This window comes from Pan paniscus, chromosome 1 (assembly GCF_029289425.2).
Source record: "Pan paniscus chromosome 1, NHGRI_mPanPan1-v2.0_pri, whole genome shotgun sequence".
In the NCBI taxonomy this organism is placed as follows: Eukaryota; Metazoa; Chordata; class Mammalia; order Primates; family Hominidae; genus Pan; species Pan paniscus.
In genome coordinates, this window is record NC_073249.2 from 81,861,978 (window position 1) to 81,882,375 (window position 20,398).

Sequence of the window (20,398 nt, forward strand, 5' to 3'; positions counted from 1 at the left end):
TTTCCCCATTCACAGAAATGGAGCATAGATGTAAACTGGTTCCACATACTCATTCTCCACTTGAGGAAACAGACTCAAATGGGTTAAGTGGCTTGTCTGGGATGAGATCTTTAGTATAAGCCTATTCTCTGAATCACTGTTCTTTTGATCTAGTTTCTATTCCACTAAGAAAGAATGATTTTTTTTTTTTACTACCTTTAAGGAATCAGGGTTTGATTTAATTTGTTTTTTTTTTTTTTCTCAGAAGTGTTGATTTTTGGAGGAGACATCCTGAAATTTGCAGGTATGGGGGCTTACTAAGATAGGAGGGGTAAGAAAGGAGTGCTGAGGTGCCTGTGCTTCTGTGTTGGGGACAAAGGAGGCATCCTAGAGAAGGGAGTGGCCAGGAGATAGGCTGAGGAATGCTTGATGACTAAGTTTCTATACAGATCTCATACAAAATAGATTGATCCCCAGGGCAGGTCAAAAGCCCGCCGCATGTCTCTCTCTGAAGGTGATGCACTGCTAGCCCTGTGGAGGGTGGAGCGAAAGCAGCTGAAAAACATTATCACAGTGGTAATTAAATGTAGCCTGGAGATCCATGGATTGTTTGAGACCCAGGAGTGGGAAGAAGGCCTAGACATCCGAGTCAAGATAGGTAAGAATTTGAGAAGGAATAAATCCTACGGCAGCTGGGATAGGGTCTTGACTCCTGGGGCATCTCTCTCTCCCAAAGAGAAGTAGTAGAACATGGTGGCTCAGCCCCATGATGCCCTGAACTTTGGCATCAGGACAATCAGAATGTGAATTTTGGCTTCCTCACATACCAGTTGAGAGAATTTGGGTTAATCATAGTATCTACCTAATAAGCTATTACAAAAAGTAAATTAGTTGGTATGGTAGTTAATGCATAGGAACCACCCAATAAAATAGTCTTTATGACTGCTACTGCTGTTATTATTATTCCATCTTGCTGCTTGTCAAGGTTGTGCAGTATAAAACAAAATAGACTAGCTTGCCATTACATAGTTTCAGCAACGACATGAGACTGGTCACCCACTACCTCATAAGAATGAGGTGTAGGAAAACTTAACAGGTCAGCCTGCAACACAGCTCCAGCTTTACACAAGGCTTCTTAAAGTTATACATATAATATAGTAATAGTCACACATATTTCCTTATTACATTGCAGACATTACACACTATGCATGTGCAAACATTACACACACTATATGACAGTCCTGAGATACAGGCATCATTGTATCCATTTCATAGATGAAAAATGAGATTCTGAGAGGTATAAGTAATGAGTAACAGAGTTATGGTTGGTGCTGTTGGTGTTAGCTTCCTCCTAACTAAACTTTGCAAAACTTAGAATTCTCACATGTCATACCTGATAGGATCATCAGCAGTTATACAATTAACTGTTTCTTAGCCTTCTTTAACCTATGCCCGCTTTTGATGTTGTTAAAAATTTCCAAATAAGGCTAGGTGCAGTGGCTCACACCTGTAATCCCAGCACTTTGGGAGGCCAAGGTGGGTGGATCACCTGAGGTCAGGAATTTGAGACCAGCCTGACCAACATGGTGAAACCCCGTCTCTACTAAAATACAAAAATTAGCCAGGCGTGATGGCGGGTGCCTGTAATCTCAGCTACTTGGGAGGCTGAGGCAGGAGAATTGCTTGAACCCAGGAGGCGGAGGTTGCAGTGAGCCGAGATGGCGCCATTGCACTCCAGCCTGGGCAACAAGCGTGAAACTCCATCTCAAAAAAAAAAGCCCAAATAAGTTAAATATTTTGTTGAAAAAAAAATCAAAGTTATTGTAATACTGAATATTTTTTCTAAGTTAGTACCCAAGGAGTCTGATGTGTTATCCTTCTTGAGAATGATGGGAACCCAGCCCCCTCTTGCATGCTGATTGGCTGTTAGTGAGGTGGGTCCCAGCACCTTTTTTTAGAGTAAGTCCAAACATCAGTGTGTTTCAGATAGAAAACAAACTGTATGTAGAATCAGGGGGGAATCAGCCCTGACAAATCAGTATAGCAGAGAGCGAAGATAAAAAATAAACGTTGATTGTATTACAGTCATTTGAAAGAAATGTGTGTCACTTACAGTTCATTTATACATATATTTTGTGTACATGTCATATTATACAATATCTTCTTCTGTCACTTAGGTTCCAAAACTTTCATTCACCAACTTAAAAACAATGAGAGAAACGGTTGTTGGGATGGGATGTGTAACTGTCAAATGCATACTTCCTTTCCCCCACCCTTTGTTGTCTAAAATTCAACCCTAAGGGATTATTTTTAGTTACAGCTTCAATCTCTGCTAAAATGCAAATTCTCCCAAAATAAGAATTATTAAAGGTATTCCCTGTTGCCCTTAAGTATACATAATTGAAGAAAAGGTAAAAATAACTTTGGGGACTGGTAGGACCATGTAGTGAGATAATGTTACAGACAGGCAAAATTTAGTGGTAGAACTTTCTAGCTTTGGAAGAAGGGGAGCTTTGGAAGGCCCGAGCCCAAAAGAGATATGCCATAATTCCTATGTAAAGTTTTAGAAGTGAGATTTTGCTCTGAGATAGTATAGTCCCACCAAGATTATGGTTTTTCCAAAAACCTGTGCTGCTGGGAAATAATCCAGAACTTCTTGTGCAAACCTATTTCTTGCCTTCTTGCCAGGACTGGCTGCTGGCCACATCAGCATGTTGGTCTTTGGAGATGAAACACACAGCCACTTTCTGGTGATTGGTCAGGCAGTGGACGATGTGCGCCTTGCACAGAACATGGCTCAGATGAATGATGTTATTCTGTCACCAAACTGCTGGCAGCTCTGTGACCGGAGCATGATTGAAATTGAGAGTGTTCCAGATCAGAGAGCAGTTAAGGTGGGTGTGATGCTGCTACTTACAGAAAGTTCTGCCAGCCTGTAACAGAGGCCCCCTGCCAGAAGAGTCACTGGGCACGCTGGTTTCATAAAGCTCCTGGGCTGGAGATTGGGAGGGGGTCAGTCTGGGTTAGGCTACAGAGGCTTTAGTCCAGGGCAGCTCCTCTGGGAGGAGCCCAGGCTGGTGAGCTTGAGGAGGAAATGATTAGGCTTCTTTATGGGTAACTGAGGATATGGAATTTGGGGATTGAGGCCTTTTGAGGGGCTAGCGACCTTGCTTAAGGAACCAGAAGGGTCTGCCGGTTCATCCAGGAGCAGAGGGGAATAGTTTTAAAGGCTGTCATTGACCCTCACTTTCTTTACGCAACACCCTCTCCTAACCCAGGATGAGGGATCACTGAGGGTAAAGGTTGGAGTTGAGCAAGTGCGGCGAAGTTCAGTGATAGAAGAGAGACTTCTCTTCCTGTGGCTCTGCCTAGTAGAAAACATTGTGGTTAAGTTGCAGATTGACTATAAGCAGAACTGTCCCTGGGATATGGACAATTAAAAAAGCTGTGCTTTGAGGGTATGAAAGTGGAAGAAAGGTGTGCTGCTAGATGAGCCAAAGGAATGGGACTACGCGGCAGAAAGAAAGAAAAGACAGAGAATCCTTGCAGATGCTGGTCAAGATAGGAAGCACTCCCACACTCATGCATCAGCCTACAACCCTCACCACCACCACCCACTCCTCACTCTTCCAGCAAGACATATCCAGCCTGCATGGCCTAGCTGGCTAAAGCAATAGCCCATTCCCATGCTCTTCAATCATTCTTTAAAAAAAAAAAAAAAACGGAGTCTCGCTCTGTTGCCCAGGCTAGAGTGCAATGGCGTGATCTTGGCTCACTGCAACCTCCGCCTCCCGGGTTCAAGCAATTCCCTGCCTCAACCTTCTGAGTCGCTGGAATTACAGGTGCCCGCTACCACGCCCAGCTAATTTTTTGTATTTTTAGTAGAGACGGGGTTTCACCATCTTGGCCAGGCTGGTCTTGAACTCCTGACTTCGTGATCCACCCACCTCAGCCTCCCAAAGTGCTGGGATTATAGGTGTAAGCCACCACGCCCAGCCTCTCTTCAATCATTCTTGATACCTTTAAAAATTGTTTTAACTTTGAATTCATGTTAGACTTACAGAAAAGTTGAAAAAATAATACAGAGTTTCCATATATCCCTCACCTACCTTCCCCTAATGTTAACATCTTTCATAACAAGACTGCAATAGTCAAAACCAGGAAATTAACATTGGTACAATACTATGCACTAGTTAAAGACCTTATTTGAATGTCACCAGTTTTCCCACTGTGGTCCACTTAGTGGAATGTTCCAGGACTGTATGCATGATCTCACATTGCATTTTGTTGATATTTTTGAGTAGTCTCCTGCAGTCTGTAACAGCACTTCAGTCTTTCCTTGTCTTTTATGACCTTGACACTTGAGAGTTGTCAGTTATTTTGTCAAACATATCTCTGTTTAGTTTTGCCTGATGTTTTCTCTCTCTCTCTCTCTCTCTCTATATATATATATATTTTTTTTTTGAGATGGAATCTTACTCTGTCACCCAGTGGGGAGTGCAGTGGCATGATCTCAGCTCACTTCAACCTCTAACTCCCAGTCTCAAGCGATTCTCCCACCACAGCCTCCTGAGTAACTGGGACCACAGACATGTGCCACTACGTCTGGCTAATTTTTTTTTTTTTTTTTGTATTTTTGGTAGAGACAGGATTTCACCATTGTTACCCAGGCTGGTCTCGAACTCCTGAGCTCAAGCAATCTGCCCACCTCAGCCTCCCAAAGTGCTGGGATTACAGGCCTGATGTTTTCGCTTTATTGGACCAAGTTGATGCTTTTTTTTTTTTTTTAACCAAGAATATCACAAAAATGAGGTTGTGCCATCCTCAGTGTGTCATCACATGTGTCTCATGATCTTGATGTCTTATGACTGGTGATGCTCCTAATTCCTTTTTGGCCATCAGCCCCCGTCCTTTAACACTTATAAGGAAGAAATGGTGTGCAGTTTAACCAGGTTTTATTTGAATTAAAATGTTATGAAGGAAAAAAAGCAGGAAAAAGTTCTAAGGGCAGAAAAGTATAAGATTAGTCCCCCTTGGAATGACCCTCTCTGTACATATACCAAACATTGAGATGTGAGTGAACACTGTAATTGGAAATATTTTTTAGATTTTCAGTTTAAAATTTCAATTTTACAAATCAAAGAGTTTTGGTGTTTAAGTGTGCCAATCACTGTTCAGTCAAAAGCATACTCTCTGACTTTCTGCTAAGAAATTACACTTCAAAGGATTAAACAGTTCTCAGAATAACTGAAAACTTCTCATTTGCTTTTATTTAGGTTAACTTCTTAAAACCACCCCCTAATTTTAATTTTGATGAATTTTTCACAAAGTGTATGACCTTCATGCATTATTATCCTTCTGGTGAGCACAAAAGTAAGTACCCACCATGGAAAAATGCCTTTGCCCCTACCAGTGGTCAGTAGGGTCTTATATCAATGCCAACAGCTTCATTACTGGTGGGTGGGCTACTCAACACAGCTCCTGGTCCTTACCAGCACACAAAAGGGACCTACTTCCCATTCTCCGGGACAGCAATTCTAAGTATGACACTCCCCACACCATCCACCTCTCCCTAGGCACTGACTCCTTTCCCTCATCCATCAAACATTAATAAGTATCCCCTAGGATAAAAGAAAAAGTAAAGCTTCTTTCCGTGCTGCTTTCCCCTCCTAACCTTCACCAATAAACTTCTAGGAAAAGTAATCTGTAAATGTATTTATACCTGCTCTCATGTCCCCTTATTTATTTATTCATCCAATAAATATTGATTGCAAGCACCTTGATGTCTGTGCTCACCTGCTCTTCAGTCTTGCACCGCTGACACCTAGCTTCTACGCTAGTCCCCTGCTGTCTACTGAGACTGTTTATGTCAAGGCCACTAAGGACCATTAATTTGCCAGACCAGGTGACCTCTTCTCAGGCCTCATCCTAGATGGTTGACCATAGCTTATGCTCTTTTCTTGGACACTACCTTCTCCTTTTTCCTTGGGTTCAAAAGTATTATTCTTTTCTAGTTTTGCCTTAACCTCTCAAATCACCTGTTTTCAGTCCTCTTTGCTTAGTTTCCTTCCCATGTCTTAAATGTTGGTGACTTCCGGTATCTGTCTTTGACCTTCTAGTCTTCTCTACTCACTTCTTAGTGAACCATTTATTCATGCTTAACTTCCATATGAGTAAGATGAGGCAAGTGAGAAGACTGTATCACAAAACTTAAGCAGACACTCACTCTCAAGGTCCTGCAAGTTGCTTATATCACCCGAGTCTCAGACCTAACTGCCAGAATTCACTTCAGTCTTTTGTCCTGAATTCTAGGACAGATTTTTGTCCTGAATTCATAAAAAACAACCAAAATACCCTACCTGTGGGTGACTTCCACTGGATGTCAAATAGGCATCTAATATTAACGTATCTGAACTTTAGCTACTTACCCTTCCCTGGAAACTCCATCCAAGTGAGAAACATCAGAAACATCTTTGAATCATTCTTTCTCATCACTTATGTACAGGTCTGGAGTATTTTAGATGTTACAAATAGAAGACTGTACTTTTACAAAGCCACAATAGGCAGTGGGGTGGGGAGTGGGGAGACTGTACAAACATTGATCAGGAAAGGCCAAGAACCTCAGAAGCTCCAGAGATGAAGGAGAAAGCCTCATGACATTACCCACTCCTTGAGCTTTACTAATGCCATCTCCTGGGTCTTAATGGTACCTTCTATAAAGGGTTTCTTCAGGCCTTACTTTGAGCACCATAATACTGCAATGCAATTCCTTTTTTTTTTTTTTTTTTTTTGAGATGGAGTCTCGCTCTGTCACCAGGTTGGAGTGCACTGGCGCGATATGGGCTCACTGCAACCTCTGCCTCCCGGGTTCAAGCGATTCTCCTGCCTCAGCCTCCTGAGTAGCTGGGAATACAGATGCGTGCCACCACACCCAGCTAATTTTTGTATTTTTAGTAGAGACGGGGTTTCCCATGTTGGCCAGGATGGTCTCCATCTCTTGACCTCGTGATCCACCTGCCTTGGCCTCCCAAAGTGCTGGGATTACAGGTGTGAGCCACCATGCTCGGCCTGCAGTGCAACTCTGATGTTATAACCACCTGGAGCTAGTGCAGGATTTCATTGGTTGAATCCTCTACAAACTTCAGACACTAGCTGCAGGCTCTGGGATCCCCAGACCACCGGCACTTCTGACCAACTACCTACAAATCTGGGGATCTCCTTAATGCCCTCAGGTTCAGTAATTCACTGAAATGACTCACAGAACTCAGCAAAGTGCTACACTTACAGTTATGGTTTTATTATAAAGGCTACAAATCAGGACCAGCCAAATTAAACACACACACACACACACACACACACATTTTTTTTCACATTATCATTTTCTTCCCTGCTGAAAACCCTTTGCCATTTGTCTCCCTTATTTTTTGACTCCCTCAAACTCATTCCTACCATCTCTTATCAGTCTATCCTAGAGCATAAAACTATCAATCTTTATAGTGAAGGGAACCATAGAGATCATGAAGCTCAACTACTCTTTTCCCAGGTGAGGAAATAGGAGGCAACCAGGGCAGCAAAGTGACTTCTCCAGGGTCACACAGTGAAGCGGTATCAAGCCTGAGATCAGAAACCAGTCTTCTTAATGTTATTCCTGCTGCCCTTTCAACTCTACCATCCCCTTCATTCTGTCACCATGCTCCTCTCTTGTCATTCCCTCATTTGTTTGTTCCCATCTCCTGTGGCTATAGTTCTAAACCAAGTTCAGAAGTGAAAATCTCCCTAAGTCTCAAAGTGTCATGTCAGTTTGAACAAGGTTTTGAGCTACATGTGACTGAATTTTGGGAAACCTGTAACCTCTAAGAGTTCCTCTTTGGATTTCCCCTGGCCCTTTCAGCCCCTAGGTGTCCCAGAGTCTCCTGACAACTGTAAGGACAGGAAGGCCCACTGCCCAAGAGAATAGGGACTGGGAGCCTCCTCTCGCTAGCACTGCAGAGCCAAACTTCCCTCTCTGAGCCTGCACCCTCCTTCTGCCTTCTTAGACCTCCTGAGGCTTGCATGCACGCTGAAGCCTGATCCTGAACTGGAGGTGTCCCTACAAAAGTATGTGATGGAAAGCATTTTGAAGCAGGTATTTTCAAAATTGAATTTACTGGCTTTGGGGATATCAGGGATCTGGACAGCTAGAATTTTAAGATTTAAGAAAAAAAAAACAGCAGCTACTAGTAAATAGTAAAATGTTCCATTAAAATAAAAAGACTTCCTTTTTTTTTTTTTTTTTTGAGACAGAGTCTCACTCTGTCACCCAGGCTGAAGTGCAACAGCATGATCTTGGCTCACTGCAACCTCCGCCTCCCGGGTTCAAGCAATTCTCCTGCCTCAGCCTCCCACATGCGCCACACACCCAGCTAACTTTTTGTATTTTTAGTAGAGATGGAGCTTCACCATGTTGGCCTGACTGGTCTCAAATTCCTGACCTCAAGAAATCTGCCCGCCTCACCCTCCCACAGTGCTGGGATTATGGGCATGAACCACCACACTGAGCCTAAAAAGACATTCTCTATGTGTAGGTGACTGTGAAATTCATTGTTCAAATCTCAATACTTTCAAAGAGATCATTATTCATAATTATAATATGACAACAGGCATAAAATAGGACTGCGTTGCCTTATATAATTGCGCAAATGGGAGCTGTTGCAAGCATATAAGAACACGTGGGCACCCTTTCTATATGCCACATAGCAGAAAGACTTCAAGTGGATGAACATTGGTACACTATTTCTCCAAGTCATTTGCATTAGCTCTTAAGTTTTGAGATTTAACAATGCAGGTAATTAGAATACTCTGAGCTACCTCCACCCCCCAATATTTTCTCTTTTTATTCTCTTAATCTTGGTTCTCTCAAATTTATTAATCCATGTGAATTATAACTATCTCTTATCACTCACCATATGCCAGTCACTCTGCTAGTTCATGTATTTATTCTTTACAGTCCTTGGTAGATATTTTTATCCTCATTTTATATGCATGAGAAAACTGAGACCCAGAGAACACTACAGCCTTTCCTGAGGTTGTCAAGTAAAAGATATAGCTAGGATTTGGACCCTGGTCTATCTGACTTTTACAATTTTTGCACAGGCTATCCACCCTCCTAATATATGCCTGCTTTAATACTTAGTCCCATCAAAATGCTGTTGTGTCCTGGAGGAAATCTTTGTAACAAAGGCCTGTCCAGTGGGTAGCTGCCTTCATAGAGTGAATTGGAGAGGTATCAGAATGCACCCTGCCACCTTCAGCCCATTGTAAAAACATTACCCCTAGTGCCTGCATTGCTTGACTCTTCATGGCTTTTGAAGCTTAAAAAAGTCACCCCATTCTCCCCCAGCCATTCTCAAGAGATATAATACATTATGCTTCTTTAATTGCAACCAGTTGAAAACAAGGTCTTTAGCAATGGAATATAAGATGGACTCTGTGAGTCACTGGGAAAATTCCAGGCAGGAAAAATGTTTACCTGGTGAAGAGGTACAGCTAAGGGGGTTGAAAATAAGACCAAAGACAACCTTTTACAACTTTACCAAAACCAGACCCTGCACCCAAAGAAGAGAAGTCCTTAAAGATACCGTAGTCCTCTTTTCCAAGCCAAAACTCAGAATACATAGTCTGACAGAAGTTTATTATTTATTTGTGAATGATTTTATTTGAAAAATCAGTGGCCACATCCAACTTTTTCTCTGTCCCTGAGTTCTCCTCTAGCTTCCTCTCTTAGTATCTCAATCCAAATGCCTTAGAAGTCCAACCTCCTCCCTCTCCCTCTCCCCTTTCCCCTCTCCCCTCTCCCCTCTTTCCACGGTCTCCCTCTGATGCCGAGCCGAAGCTGGATGGTACTGCTGCCATCTCAGCTCACTGCAACCTCCCTGCCTGATTCTCCTGCCTCAGCCTGCCAAGTGCCTGCGATTGCAGGCGCGCGCCGCCACGCCTGACTGGTTTTCGTATTTTTTTGGTGGAGACGGGGTTTCGATGTGTCGGCCGGGCTGGTCTCCAGCTCCTAACCGCGAGTGATCTGCCAGCCTCGGCCTCCCGAGGTGCCGGGATTGCAGACGGAGTCTCGTTAACTCAGTGCTCAATGGCGCCCAGGCTGGAGTGCAGCGGCGTGAACTCGGCTCGCTACAACCACCTCCCAGCCGCCTGCCTTGGCCTCCCTAAGTGCCGAGATTGCAGCCTCTGCCTGGCAGCCACCCCGTCTGGGAAGTGAGGAGCGTCTCCGCCTGACCGCCCATCGTCTGGGATGTGAGGAGCCCCTCTGCCTGGCTGCCCAGTCTGGAAAGTGAGGAGCGTCTCTGACCGGCCGCCATCCCATCTAGGAAGTGAGGAGCGCCTCTTCCCGGCTGCCATCACATCTGGGAAGTGAGGAGCGTCTCTGCCCGGCCGCCCATCGTCTGAGATGTGGGGAGCACCTCTGCCCTGCCGCCCCGTCCGGGATGCGAGGAGCGTCTCTGCCCGGCCGCCCCGTCTGAGAAGTGAGGAGACCCTCTGCCTGGCAACCGCCCCGTCTGAGAAGTGAGGAGCCCCTCCGCCCGGCAGCCACCCCGTCTGAGAAGTGAGGAGCGTCCTCCCTCCTCGTCCGGGAGGGAGGTGGGGGGGTCAGCCCCCCGCCCGGCCAGCCGCCCCGTCCGGGAGGTGAGGGGCGCCTCTGCCTGGCCGCCCCTACTGGGAAGTGAGGAGCCCCTCTGCCCGGCCAGCCGCTCTGTCCGGGAGGGAGGTGGGGGGGTCAGCCCCCCGCCCGGCCAGCCGCCCCATCCGGGAGGTGAGGGGCGCCTCTGCCCGGCCGCCCCTACCGGGAAGTGAGGAGCCCCTCTGCCCGGCCAGCTGCCCTGTCCAGGAGGGAGGTGGGGGGGTCAGCCCCCCGCCCGGCCAGCCGCCCCGTCCGGGAGGGAGGTGGGGGGATCAGCCCCCCGCCCGGCCAGCCACCCTGTCCGGCAGGTGAGGGGCGCCTCTGCCCGGCCGCCCCTACTGGGAAGTGAGGAGCCCCTCTGCCCGGCCAGCCGCCCTGTCCGGGAGGGAGGTGGGGGGGGTCAGACCCCGCCCGGCCAGCTGCCCCGTCCGGGAGGTGAGGGGCGCTTCTGCCCGGCCACCCCTACTGGGAAGTGAGGAGCTCCTCTGCCCGGCCACCACCCCATCTGGGAGGTGTACTCAACAGCTCATTGAGAACGGGCCATGAAGACAATGGCGGTTTTGTGGAATAGAAAGGGGGGAAAGGTGGGAAAAAGATTGAGAAATCGGATGGTTGCCGTGTCTGTGTAGAAAGAGGTAGACATGGGAGACTTTTCATTCTGTTCTGTACTAAGAAAAATTCTTCTGCCTTGGGATCCTGTTGATCTGTGACCTTACCCCCAACCCTGTGCTCTCTGAAACATGTGCTGTATCCACTCAGGGTTGAATGGATTAAGGGCGGTGCAAGATGTGCTTTGTTAAACAGATGCTTGAAGGCAGCATGTTCGTTAAGAGTCATCACCACTCCCTAATCTCAAGTACCCAGGGACACAAACACTGCGGAAGGCCGCAGGGTCCTCTGCCTAGGAAAACCAGAGAACTTTGTTCACTTGTTTATCTGCTGACCTTCCCTCCACTATTGTCCTGTGACCCTGCCAAATCCCCCTCTGCGAGAAACACCCAAGAATGATCAATAAAAAATAAAAAAATAAAAAATAAAGAAAAATCAAGGCCAGGCTCATGCCTGTAATCCCAGCACTTTGGGAGGCCCAGACAGGTGGATCACTTGAGCCCAGGAGTTCAAGACCAGCCTGGACAACATGGCAAAACCCCATCTCCACAAAAATACAAAAATTAGTTGGGTGTGGTGGCACGTGCCTGTAGCCCCGGCCGCTAGGGAGGCCGAGGTGAGAGGATCACTTGAGCAAGGAGACGGAGCTTGCAGTGAGCCGAGATGGTGCCACTGCACTCCAGCCTTGGGGACAGAGCAAGACCCTGTCTCTAAAAAGAAAAGAAAAGAAAAGAAAAAAATCAGCACATTGGTTAATTAGAAATTATTAAATCTCTTTTATAAAAAGAATAAAATTACATGAAACCAGGACCTTCTAGGCAGTTAGGAAGCATGGCTGCATTATTCCCTATACCAATTTCTTCTTTAATCTAGAAAATGTGCTTCACATTGTCGTTGAAGAATCTGACACTTCTGTGCTATTTCAGGGAGAAAGTGCAGTGATTTTCCCCCATTGATTTGCTATGTATTTAATTAACAAAATTCAGGGATGATGATTGGCAGGGATAATTTGGGAACACTCTCCTTTCTTTTTTTTTTTTTTTTTGAGACAGAGTCTCGCTCTGTCACCCAGGCTGGAGTGCAGTGGCGCAATCTTGGCTCACTGCAAGCTCCGCCTCCCGGGTTCATGCCATTCTCCTGCCTCAGCCTCCTGAGTAGCTGGGACTACAGGCGCCCGCCACCACGCCCGGCTACGTTTTTGTATTTTTAGTAAAGACAGGGTTTCACCGTGTTAGCCAGGATGGTCTCGATCTCCTGATCTCGTGATCTTCCTGCCTCAGCCTCCCAAAGTGCTGGGATTACAGATGTGAGCCACTGCGCCCGGCCCAACACTCTCCTTTCTTTTCCCTGTGCCTGTCGTGTTGGAGAGAAGAGGGGACCTAAATGAAATATACTACCCCAGAGAGGCAGGAGAGTGTGGCAGATTAAACGTTAGATGAGCCAGGCGTGATGGCTCATGCCTGTAATCCCAGCACTTTGGGAGGCCGAGGTGGGCGGATCACCAGGTCAGGAGTTCAAGACCAGCCTGACCAACATGGTGAAACCCTGTCTCTACTAAAAATACAAAAATTAGCCAGGCGTGGTGGCACACACCTGTAATCCCAGCTACTCAGCAGGCTGAGACAGGAGAATCGCTTGAACCCAGGAGGCGGAGGTTGCAGTGAGCCGAGATTGCGCCACTGCACTCCAGCCTGGGTGACAGAGTGAGACTCTGTCTCAAAAAATAAATAAATAAATAAATAAATGTTGGATGAGGAGTCTGGAGATTTGGGTTCTAGTTTATTGTGTCCTTATGTGACCTTGGGAAAGTTGTGTTACTGCTCCATACATCAGTTATCTAATTGGTAAAATGGGGATAATAATACTGATTTCATTTTGTTTGAACGTAGAGTAGGATAGAATGTGAAAACATTCCAGAAGATACCTAATGAAAATAGAAGGTTGAATTACATAGCATGCTATTCTTATCCCTAACTATAAAAATAAGAGAGCCAAACTCCCAGATGGCATCTGTGGACCTGCCTGGGGCCTGGGGGAACTCATCACCCTGAAGGGAAAGACACAAGCCTGGCTGGCTTTGCCACCTGCTGATTGTAGAGTGCTAGAGCCTTGAACAAAAATAGGTGGTAGCCTGGTAGTAGTCACAGTGGGCCTTGGGCAATATCCAGTGCTGTGCTGGCTTCAGGTCTGACCCAGTGCAGTCTCAATGATGGTAGCCACAAGGGTGCTTGTGTGACCCCACCCCCAGCTCCAAGCAGCTCAGCACAGAGAAATAGAGACTCCATCTGTTTGGGAGAAAGTAAGGGAAGAGAACAAAAGTCTCTGCCTGGTAATCCAGAGAATTCTTCTGGATCTTATTTAAGACCACAAAGGTGGTACCTCTATGAGTCTGCAAGAACCATAGCATTACTGCACTTGCAGTGCTCTGTAACATAGATATGGCTTAGATCACAACACCCAAGTTTTTCTGAGTATATGGAAAGCCTTCCCAAGGAGGGCAGGTACAAACAGTCCTAAATGTCAAAGACTACAATAAATACCTAACTCTTCAATGTCCAGACACTGATGAACTTTCAAAAGTATCAAGACCATCCAGGAAAACATGACCTCACCAAAGGAACTAAATAAGGCACCAGGGTGGAGAAACAGAGATATGTGACCTTTCAGACAGGTAATTCAAAAAAGCTGTTTGAGGAAACTCAAAGAAATTCAAGATAACACAGAGAAGGAATTTAGAAACTTTCAGCCATGCTAACTAAGAAAAGAAGAGAAAAGACCCAAATAAGTAAAATCAGAAATGAAAGAGGAGACATTACAACTGATAACACAGAAATTCAAAGGATCATTGGTGGCTACTATGAGCAATTATATGCCAATAAATTGGAAAATCTAGAAGAAATGTATAAACTCCTATACACATACATCCTATCAATATTGGACCCTGAAGAAATCTAAAACCTGAACAGATGAATAACAAGTAACAAGATCTAAGCCATAATAAAAAGTCTCCCAGCAAAGAAAAGCCTGGGACCCGAAGTATTCACTGCTGAATTCTACCAAAGACTTGAAGAACTAATACCAACCATACTCAAACTACTCTGAAACATAGAAGAGAAGGGAATACTTCCAAACTCATTCTACAAGGCCAGTATTACCCTGATACCAAAACCAGACAAAAGTACATCAAAAAAAGAAAGCTACAGGCCAGTATCTCTGATGAATATTGATGTAAAAATCCTCAGCAAAATACTAGCAAACTGGGTTCAACAACATATTAAAAAGATCATCCATCATGATCAAGTGGGATTTATCCCAGGGATGCAAGGGTGGTTGGACATATGCAAATCAAACACTGTGATATGTCTTATCTACAGAATGAAGGACAAAAACCATATTATCATTTCAGTTGATGCTGAAAAAGCAGTTGATAAAATTCAACATCCCTTCATGATAAAAATTCCCAAAAAACTGTGTATAGAAGGAACATACCCCAACATAAGAAAAGCCATATAGAATAGACCGACCACTAGTATCATAATGAATAGCCTTTCCTCTAAGATCTAGAACACAAGGATGCCCACTTTACCACTGTTTTTCAACATAATACTGGAAGTCCTATGTAATCAGACAAGAGAAAGAAAGAAATGGCATACAAATTGGAAAGGAAGAAGTCAAATTATCCTTGTTTTCAGATGATCTTATTATATTTGGAAAAACCTAAAGACTCCACCAAAAAACCATTAGAACTGATACACAAATTCAGCAAGGTCACAGTATGCAAAATCATCATACAAAAATCAGCATTTCTTTTTTTTTTTTTTTTTTTTTGAGACGGAGTCTCCCTCTTTCGCCCAGGCTGGACTGCAGTCGCGCTATCTCGGCTCACTGCACGCTTCGGCTCACTGCACGCTCCGCCTCCCGGGTTCACTCTATTCTCCTGCCTCAGCCTCCTGAGTAGCTGGGACCACAGGCGCCCACCACCACCCCCCGCTAATTTTTTGTGTTTTTAATAGAGACGGGGTTTCACCGTGTTAGCCAGGATGGTCTCAATCTCCTAACCTCGTGATCCGCCCGCCTCAGCCTCCCAAAGTGCTGGGATTACAGGCGTGAGCCACCGCGCCCGGCCCAAAAATCAGCATTTCTATATGCTAACAGTGAACAATCTGAAAAAGAAATCAAGAAAGTAATCCTGTTAACAATAGCTAAAAATAAAATAAAGTACCTAGTAATTAACCAAAGAAGTGAAAGATCTCTACCGTGAAAACTATAAAATATTGACACAAGAAATTGAAGAGGCCACAAAAAAAAATGAAAGATATTCCATGCTTATAGATTGGAAGAATGTTCATACTACCCAAAGCAATCTACAGATTCAATGCAATACCTAACAAAATACCAATGACATTCTTCACAGAAATAGAAAAAAAAAATTCTAAAATTTACATGGAACCACAAAAGACCCAGAGTAGCCAAAGCTATCTGAAGCAAAAAGAATAAATCAGGAGGAATCATATTATCTGACTTCAAATTATACCACAGAGCTATAGCAACCCAAATAGCATAGTACTGGCATAAAAACAGACACAAAGACCAGTGGAACAGAATAGAGAACCAAGAAATAAATTCATACATCTACAGTGAACTAATTTTTGAAAAAGAGCCAAGAATATAAAGGAAAAGACAATCCCTTCAATAAATTGTGCTGGGAAAACTGGATATCCATATGCAGATGAATGAAACTAGACTCCTATCTCTTGCTATATACAAAAATCAAGTCAAAATGGACTTTGAGACATCAAACCATGAAACTACTACAAGAAAACATTGGGGAAACTCTCAAGGACATTGGAGTGGGCAAAGATTTATTGAGTAATTCCCCACAAGCACAGGCAACCAAAGCAAAAATGGACAGATGGGATAACTGAAAAAAAATCAAGTGTTTTTTTTTTTTTTAGAATTATTTTATCAGATAAAAAATTAGTTTCATTGATGAGTTTTTTAAATCTTTTATTTTTATATTTATTTATTTTTTTATTGTACTTTAAGTTCTAGGGTACATGTGCACAACGTGCAGGTTTGTTACATTATGTATACATGTGCCATGTTGGTATGCTGCACCCATTAACTTGTCTTTTACATTAGGTATATCTCCTAATGCTATCCCTCCCCCTTCCCCCCACCCCATGACAGGCCCCGGTGTGTGATGTTCCCCACCCTGTGTCCAAGTGTTCTCATTGTTCAATTCCCACCTATGAGTGAGAACATGCAGTGTTTGGTTTTCTATCCTTGTGTTAGTTTGCTCAGAATGATGGTTTCCAACTTCATCCATGTCCCTACAAAGGACATGAACTCATCCTTTTTATGGGTGCATAATATTCCATTGTGTATACGTGCCACATTTTCTTAATCCAGTCTACCACTGATGGACATTTGGGTTGGTTCTAGGTCTTTGCTATTGTGAATAGTGCCACAATAAACATACATGTGCATGTGTCTTTATAGCAGCATGATTTATAATCCTTTGGGTATATACCCAGTAATGGGATGGCTGGGTCAAATGGTATTTCTGGTTCTAGATCCCTGAGGAATCACCACACTGTCTTCCACAATGGTTGAAATAGTTTGCAGTCCCACCAACAGTGTAAAAGTGTTCCTATTTCTCCACATCCTCTCCAGCACCTGTTGTTTCCTGACTTTTTAATGATTGCCATTCTAACTGGTGTGAGATGGTATCTCATTGTGGTTTTGATTTGCATGTCTCTGATGGCCAGTGATGATGAACATTTTTTCATCTGTCGGCTGCATAAATGTCTTCTTTTGAGAAGTGTCTGTTCACATCCTTTGCCCACTTTTTGATGGGGTTGTTTGATCTTTTTCTTGCAAATTTGTTTAAGTTCTTTGTAGATTCTGGATATTAGCCCTTTGTTAGATGGGTAGATTGTAAAAATTTTCTCCCATTCTGTAGGTTGCCTGTTCACTCTGATGGTGATTTCTTTTGCTGTGCAGAAGCTCTTTAGTTTAATTAGATCCTGTTTGTCAATTTTGGCTTTTGTTGCCATTGCTTTTGGTGTTTCGGTCATGAAGTCCTTGCCCATGCCTATGTACTAAATGGTATTGCCTAGGTTTTCTTCTAGGGTTTTTATGGTTTTAGGTCTAACATTTAAGTCTTTAATCCATCTTGAATTAATTTTTGTATAAGGTGTAAGGAAGGGATCTGGTTTCAGCTTTCTACATATGGCTAGCCAGTTTTCCCAGCACCATTTATTAAATAGGGAATCCTTTCCCTATTTCTTGTTTTTGTCAGGTTTGTCAAAGATCAAATGGTTGTAGATGTGTGGTATTATTTCTGAGGGCTCTGTTCTGTTCCATTGGTCTATATTTCTGTTTTGGTACCAGTACCATGCTGTTTTGGTTACTGTAGACTTGTAGTATAGTTTGAAGTCAGGTAGCATGATGCCTCCAGCTTTGTTCTTTTTGCTTAGGATTGTCTTGGCAATGCAGGCTCTTTTTTGGTTCCATATGAACTTTAAAGTAGATTTTTCCAATTCTGTGAAGAAAGTCATTGGTAGCTTGATGGGGATGGCATGGAATCTATAAATTACCTTGGGCAGTATGGCCATTTTCATAATATTGATTCTTCCTATCCATGAGCATGGAATGTTCTTCCATTTGTTTGTGTCCTCTTTTATTTCGTTGAGCAGTGGTTTGTAGTTCTCCTTGAAGAGGTCCTTCACATCCCTTGTAAGTTGGATTCCTAGGTATTTTATTCTCTTTGAAGCAATTGTGAATGGGAGTTCACTCATGATTTGGCTCTCTGTTTGTCTGTTATTGGTGTATAGGAATGCTTGTGATTTTTGCACATTGGTTTTAACATCAAGTTTTAAAAGTTTCTGCACAGCAAAAGAAACTATCAACAAAGTGAAGAAATCAAAGAAAATATTTGCAAACTACCCATTTGACAAGGGATTAATCACCAGAATATATAAGAAGCTGTAACAGCTCTATAGAAAAAAATCTAATAATCTGATTAAAAAATGGGTAAAAGGTCTGAATAAGGCCAGGTGCAGTGGCTCACAGCTGTAATCCCAGCACTTTGGGAGGCTGAGGCGGGCAAATCACGAGATCAGGAGTTCAAGACCAGCCTGGCCAACATGGTGAAACCCCGTCTCTACTAAAAATACAAAAAATTAGCTGGGCGTAGTGGTGGGCGCCTGTAATCCCAGCTACGCAGAGGCTGAGGCAACAGAATCGCTTGAACCCAGGAGGCGGAGGTTGCAGTGAGCTGAGATGTGCCACTGCACTCCAGCCCGGGTGACAGAGTGAGACTCCATCTCAAAAAAAAAAGATCAAAATAGACATGTCTCAAAGGAAGACATAAAAATGGCAAACAAGTATGTGAAAAATATGTGAAAAGGTGCTAAACATCACCGATCATCAGATAAATGAAAATAAAACTACAGTAAGATTATCATCTTACCCCAGTTAAAATGACTTTTATCCAAAAGACAGGCAATAACAAACGCTGGACAGGATGTGGAAAAAAGGGAATCCTTGTACACTGTTAATGAGAAAGTAAATTAGCACAGCCATCATGGAGAACAGTTTGAAAGTTCCTCAAAAAGCTAAAAATAGAGCTACCATACAATCTAGAAATTCTACTCCTAGATACATACTCAAAAGAAAAGAAATCAATATATTGAAGAGATACCTACACTCCCATGTTTACTGCAGTGCTATTCACAGTAGTTAAGACTTGGAAGCAGCTTAAGTGTCCATCAACAGAGAAATGGATAAAGAAAATGTGGTACATATACACAACAAAGTACTATTCAGCCATAAAAAAGAATGAGATCTGTCATTTGCAACAACGTGGATGGAACTAGAGGTCATTATATTAAGTGAAATAAACCAGGTATAGAAAGAGAAACCACATGTTCTCACTTATTTGTGGGAGCTAAAAATTAAAACTATTGGGCTGGGCACGGTGGCTCATGCCTGTAATCCCAGCACTTTGGGAGGCCAAGGCAGGCAGATCATGAGGTCAGGAGTTTGAGACCAGCCTGACTAACACAGTGAAACCCCGTCTCTACTAAAAATACAAAAATTAGCCAGGTGCGGTGGTGCATGCCTGCAATCCCAGCTACTCTGGAAGCTGAGGCAGTAGAATCGCGTGAACCCAGGAGGCAGAGGTTGCAGTGAGCCGAGATCGCGCCACTGCACTCCAGCCTGAGCAACAGAGCGAGACTCCGTCTCAAAAAAAAAAAAAAAAAAAAATTAAAATGATTGAACTCACGGGGGTAGAGAATATAAGGATGGTTACCAAAGGCTGGGAAGGGTAGTGGGGGATGAGGAGGAATTGGGGGTGGTCAATGAGTACAAAAAAAGAGAAAGAATGAGAAAGACCTAGTATTTGCTAGTACAACAGGGTAACTATAGTAAAAAATAATTTAATCATTGATATGGTTTGGATTTGTATCCCCTCCCAAATCTCACGTTGAATTATAATCCCCAATGTTGGTGGAGGGGACTGGTAGGAGGTGATTGGATCACAGGGGTGGATTATACCCTTGCTATTCTCGTGATAGTGAATGAGTTCTCATGGGATCTGGTTGTTTAAAAGTGTGTAGCACTTCCCCCTGCTCTCCTCTGGCCATATAAGAAGTGCCTGCTTCTCCTTCGTCTTCTGCCATATTATAAGTTTGAGTCCTCCCCAGCCATGCTTCCTGTACAGCCCATGGAACTGTGAGTCAATTAAACCTCTTTTCCTTGTAAATTACCCAGTATCAGGTAGTTCTTTATAACAGTGGGAGAACGGACTAATACAACCATACATTTTAAAAATAACTAAAAGAGTATAATTGGATTGTTTGTAACACAAAGGATAAATGCTTGAGGGGATGAATAATCCATTTACCCTGATGTGATTATTACGCATTGCATGCCTGTATCAAAATATCTCATGTAACACAAAAATATATACATCTACTATAGACCTACAAAAATTTAAAAATTTTAAATTTTTTTAAAAATAGGAGAGCCAAAAAGAACAGTAGTTATTTCCCTTATTGCAATGGCTCATATTGGCATGAGGAAGCCAGCAGTTGGGGTAATGGAGTGGTTGCTGGCCAAAAATTAGCACCT

The 20,398-nt window shown here is 43.5% G+C and overlaps 1 protein-coding gene across 10 annotated transcripts in view; it reads left to right on the plus strand.

Annotated features, from left to right (window-relative positions):
- Window positions 1-20,398, plus strand: part of ADCY10 (adenylate cyclase 10) — a 108,803-nt gene that overhangs the window by 13,701 nt on the left and 74,704 nt on the right. For 7 of the 10 annotated variants that reach the window (XM_003824603.5, XM_055112001.2, XM_055112000.2 and 4 more), the window contains 5 exons: window positions 245-283; window positions 494-637; window positions 2,668-2,873; window positions 5,256-5,352; window positions 8,016-8,104. In XM_003824603.5, the coding sequence (XP_003824651.3) occupies window positions 245-283; window positions 494-637; window positions 2,668-2,873; window positions 5,256-5,352; window positions 8,016-8,104 (575 nt within the window). The remainder of the gene's footprint in view (window positions 1-244; window positions 284-493; window positions 638-2,667; window positions 2,874-5,255; window positions 5,353-8,015; window positions 8,105-20,398) is intronic. The other 3 variants (XM_055112004.2, XM_055112015.2, XM_055112020.2) reach the window with 1 other exon arrangement.